At 35.1% G+C, this 5,715-nt stretch overlaps 1 protein-coding gene across 1 annotated transcript; it reads left to right on the forward strand.

Annotated features, from left to right (window-relative positions):
• The first annotated feature begins 2,496 nt into the window (after window positions 1–2,496).
• On the forward strand, window positions 2,497–4,184 carry LOC150032084 (uncharacterized). Its single transcript, XM_090308382.1, has 2 exons — window positions 2,497–3,295; window positions 3,442–4,184. Exons 1-2 carry the CDS (start codon window positions 2,497–2,499, stop codon window positions 4,182–4,184), a joined length of 1,542 nt encoding a protein of 513 aa, XP_090164508.1.
• Window positions 4,185–5,715: the final 1,531 nt, after the last annotated feature.

The raw sequence follows: 5,715 nt of genomic DNA on the forward strand, positions 1-5,715 counted from the left end.
TGAAACAACCCGTGTTGGTTTATGTTATGGGGACAACTTTCACTTCTAAAAAGCATTCAAGGCAAGTGAGGATGATTTAGTCAGGTTACAGGGGACGCAAGGGACACAGGGGAATGCCGGGGGTAATCAGAATCCAAGTGAGGATGATTTAGCCAGGTTACAGGGGACGCAAGGGACGCAGGGGAATGCCAGGGGTCATCAGAATCTGGATTCCGAATCTTGGTCTGAATTCTGGGCCTTGGGGCATTACAGATGGTATCAGAGTGGAACCTCTCCTAGTAAGATGTGGTTCAAGTTACTAACTATTCCAATAAGGTGCACCTTCCTTTTCAGTGGCTCAATCATAAGAACACCTCCTGGAAGTTTTCCTAGGATGCATGTGAGTGAGGACAAAGCATGCTGAAAGATGATATGCTTCTATCAGAAGGAAGCTCTAAGGATGAGTTGAAACAAGTTAAAGCTCCTAAAATTAAAGTTTAAAATGATAGATTTGGGCAGTGCAAAAAGAATCCTTGGCATTGATATTGAAAGATCTAAAATAGAGCACAAATTATAAATTAGTTAAGCTAAGTACTGCGAGAAATTAATGGGTGCCTATGCAACTAGTTTGGTCAGTATGTACATGGCTAACCCTCACAAGAGACATTGGAAGGCCATTAAATGGACCTTGAGGTACCTAAAGGGCACTATAGAAGCTAGACTCCTATACCAACAAAGCATTTACATAGAACTTGAGCTGTTTGGCTTTGTTGACTTAGACTATACAGGGGATCTCAATAAGAGAAGGTCATTATCAAGGTATATTTTCCTATTTAGAAGCTATGTATTAAGCTGGAAAGCTTCACTGCAATTAGTGGTAGCTCTCTCTACCACTATACATCTATTTAAACATCCTCAGTGTCATAATCATACTAAATATATAGATGTGAAATATCACTTTATCAAAGAACATATAAAAGAAAAGAAGATTGGAGCTCTTAAAATTCATATCTCTGATAACGCTTCAGACATGCTGACGAATGCAATTACTCAACTCAAACTCTAGAAATGCATCGACATCATTGGATTTGAGCTACCTGAAAAAGGATAATTGAAGAAGTGATCAGTCAAGAGAAGCTAATATTAATAAACTAAATGTTGATTTCAAGATGGAGAATTGCAAAACATAAATTACTTTAGTGAAATCAAACATTTTCTCATTAAAAAATACACCTTCAAACTAAACTTGTAAAACCCTATATAAAGAGGAACTAAGCTAGAAGCTAATGGTGTGAAAGATCTTATCTTTTCTGTAGCTCTTTGTAAATCCTCAAAGACTCTGAATATAGCTCCTCTCGTGGATGTAGGCTTTTATTGTCGAACCACGTTAACTCTCTGATGTTCTTCTTCTTTCTCCCATCTCTGCATGCTTGAATATTGTTGCAAATAATCTACTTCTTCACGTTCTCAATACCTTCCTCTTCTCCCTTTTCTCTTTTCTCTCTCGAATGTAAAACACAAACAAAACCAAAGAATGAAAGTTGTTTTGTTGAAAAGATATCAGAAAGAGATATGAGTGGTTGAGATAGAATCAGACCTTCAACGTGTCTGGTAAGATCTGTTAGAAATTAATAAGCTAGATACATTATGGATAACACATTCCTAGATACATTTCTAATTTCAAGATACATGCATTTCTAGACACATGTAATTGTTCAAGTATATAAATGGTATGTATACATGTACTTCATTTATTTTGTGTCTTTTTGGAAGTGTCTCTTGAGTACTATATAAAGAGTTCATTTCCCTTATTTGTATGCAAGACAAAAAGAATCAAAATCAATAGAAGCAAATTGAAGTTTAAAAAGAAACTGAGTTTCAAGAGAATAATATTCTTCTCTTATGCGTTCTTGAGTTTTGGAAGAGAACAAGTTTCGTTTCTTTAAAGTTCGTGAAATTTAGAGTGAATTTTGAATGGGCTCGTCAATGCTTTCAACAAAGCGGTATAAGAGAAAAAGGATTGAAAGATGTCATCTAACATGTTGCGGTCTTAACTTCCTCGCTTTGAGGAAAAAACTATAGACGGTGGAGTCAACAAATGAAGGTTCTTTATGGATCTCATATCTTAGGGATATTGTTGACAGAGGATATTCAGAGCCAGAAAGTGAGGATGGTCTTTCACCACAACAACTCAATGAGTTAAGAGATACTAGAAAAAAAGATAAGAAGACATTATTTTTCATCTACCAAGCTGTGGATGAAAATATTTTTGAAAGAATATTAGGAGTTTCTACTACTAAAGTAGCATGGGATGCATTGCAGAATTTGTACGAAAGAGAAGAAAAGGTAAAATTGGTCCGATTACAAACACTTCGAGCTGAATTTGATACAATTCGAATGAAAGATGCTGAAACTATTAAAGATTTTTTCAACTGTGTTCTCTTAACTGTTAATTAATTGAGATCAAATGGAGAAACAATCGATGATCAAAGGGTGGTTGAGAAGATCCTTAGAAGCATGACTAGAAGATATGAGCATATTGTTGTAGCAATTGAAGAATCCAAAGAATTGTTAACTCTCTCCATCAATAGCTTAATGAGATCTCTTCAATCGCATGAGCTCAGATTGAAGTTGTTTGATTCTACTCTTTCAGAAGAAGCTTTTCATATGCAATCCTCCTCTAGAGGGCGATCTGGTGGAAGAAGAGGTGGATGTGGCGATAGAGGCAATGGACGATCCAACGTTGTAACAAATTCAGAGTCAGAGAGCAGAGACAATCAATCTTTTTCAAATAGAGGAAGGGGAAGAAGTTCAAATAGAGGAAGAGGCAGAAGTGGTGGTCGTGGAGATTTTTCTCACATACATTGTTTCAATTATATACGTTATGGACATTTTCAAGCAGTCTATTGGTCTAAGAAGGCTAATTCTAATCAAGCAGAAAACACTCTAATGCATGAGCAACAGGAAAATGATCAAGGTCTTCTCTTCCTCACATTTAACGTTCAAGAAACAAGTACTGAGGAAATATGGTATATTGATAGTGGTTGCAGTAACCACATGACAGGAAGAAAGGATATTTTTATATCTTTGGATGAATCTCATCAAAATGTAGTGAAGATTGGTGACAACAAGAAGCTTGAGGTCAAAGGAAAAGGAGATATTCTTGTCAAGACAAAAAAGGGAGCAAAAAGAATTACTGATGTGTATTATGTTTCAGGTCTCAAACACAATCTTATAAGTGTTGGGCAACTTCTCCTAAGAGGACATGATGTTAACTTTAAAGATAACATATGTGATATTAGAACCAAGAATGGAGGTCTCATAACGAAAGTACGCATGACTCACAACAAAATGTTTCCAATTAAAATATGCTATGAGAAACTTGTTTGTTTTGAGACTTTAGTAAATGACTCTTCATGGTTGTGGCATTGTCGATTCGAACACCTGAGTAATGGAACGAAGATACTCGAGACTTGGAGCTTGAAGAGACTCAACCACTGACTTTATCTTCTTCATCACATTCCACAAGTGATGAAGAAACTACTCCAAGGAAGACAAGAAATATTCAAGAGATCTATAATACTTCAAGAAGAATACAAGATGATAAACATGCTGATTTTGCTTTATTTGCAGATGTTGATCCTATATACTTTGAAGAAGCAATTCAAGATGAGAAATGGAAAGATGCAATGGATCAAGAGATTGATGCAATCAGAAGAAACGAGACATGGGAATTAGTCAAATTACCAGAGAATAGAAAAGCTCTTGGAGTCAAATGGATCTATAGAACAAAACTAAAGCAGAAATACAAGGCCATACACTTAGTAAAAGGTTACAAACAAAAGTTTCGTTTGAATTATGAAGAAGTTTTTGCACCAGTAACTCGCTTGGAGACTGTTCGTTTGATGTTAGCCCTTGCAGCACAAAAAATCTGGAAAGTTCATCAAATGGATGTCAAGTCAACATTTCTAAATGGGTATTTAGAGGATGAAATTTATGTTGAGCAACCCCCTAGTTATGCCAAAATTGGAGAAGAAAATAAGGTGTGTCGATTGAAGAAAGCATTCTATGGGCTAAAGCAAGTACCAAGAGCCTGGTACAAACGTATCGATGATTTTTTCTTGAAGGATGGTTTCAGAAGATGTCCATATGAACATGCTCTCTACACTAAAGAAGACGAAAATGGTAATTTCTTGATGATTTAATCTTTACGGGAAATTCAAACATGATGATTGACGAGTTCAAAGAGAGCATGAAGAAAGAATTTGAGATAACTGATATGGGTTTACTTCATTACTTTCTTGGTATTGAAGTTAAACAAGGTGATAATGAGATTACAATTTCCCAAAATAAGTACGTAAAAGATTTGTTGATAAACTTCAAAATGGAGAATGCTTATCCTACTAGTACTCCTATGGAACTAGGTTTAAAGTTAAGCAAGGATGATGATAGTGAAGCTTTTGATGCCACCATCTATAGAAGTCTTGTTGGAAGTTTAATGTATTTAACTACAACTAGACCTGATCTTATGTTCTCAGTAAGTTTATTGAGTATATTTATGTCATCACAAAAGAGAAGTCATTGGGAAGCTGGAAAGAGAGTTCTTAGATATATTCTTGGAACTGTTGATCATGGAATCCACTATAAAAGGAATGTGGATAATGTTCTTGTTAGCTACAGTGATAGTGATTGGGGAGGAAATATTGATGATTTCAAAAGTACTTCTGGGTATGTATTTAATATTGATTTTGAAGCAGTTTTGTGGGAATCAAAGAAGCAGGATGTTGTAGCATTGTCAACAACGGAAGCTAAATACATTTCTTTGTCTGTAGCTAGTTGTCAAGCACTTTGGCTTAGAAAGGTACTACATAAATTGAAGTGTCCTCAAGAGAAAGGGACCGTCATGTTCTGTGACAATAAATCATTTATTTCACTTTTGAAGAATCCAGTTTTTCATGGAAGAAGCAAAGACATACAGATCAAGTATCATTTCATCAGAGAATTGATCAAAGATGGAGAAGTATATATCAAGTATTGCAAGACACAAGATCAAGTTGCAGACATATTCACAAAAGCATTAAAGACAGATTTATTATTGAAAATGAAAGAAAAGCTCGGAGTCAGGGAAGTCTAGCTTAAGGGGCCATGTTAGAAATTAATAAGCTAGATACATTATGGATAACACATTCCTAGATACATTTCTAGTTTCAAGATACATGCATTTCTAGATACATGTAATTGTTCAAGTACATGAATGGTATGTATACATGTACTTCATTTATTTTGTGTCTTTTAGGAAGTGTCTCTTGAGTACTATATAAAGAGTTCATTTCCCTCATTTCTATTCAAGACAAAAAGAATCAAAATCAATAGAAGCAAATTGAATTTTAAAAAGAAACTGAGTTTCAAGAGAACAATATTCTTTTGTGGTGCGTTCTTGAGTTTTGTAAGAGAACAACTTTCTTCTCTTAAAAATTTGTGAAATTTAGAGTGAATTTAGAGTGGGCTCGTCAACGCTTCCAACAAGATCATCATCAACGTGACCATATTTCCAACCACTTGCTCCGTCTCAGACCTTCAATCTTAGGTCTTTCTTTTCAGGATGGGCCTTAGAGGACTTTGGAAAAGCCCAACAATAACTAATTTTACCCAGTTCCTAAGTCTCATAAACATGTTTTTTGCAAATATTAAAAAAAAAATCAAAATATTAGCTTGAAAATTGTGACTTATTGCAAA

This window comes from Benincasa hispida, chromosome 12, assembly GCF_027475165.1.
Source record: "Benincasa hispida cultivar pf3 chromosome 12, pf3_genome.v1.1, whole genome shotgun sequence".
Taxonomy (NCBI): domain Eukaryota; kingdom Viridiplantae; phylum Streptophyta; class Magnoliopsida; order Cucurbitales; family Cucurbitaceae; genus Benincasa; species Benincasa hispida.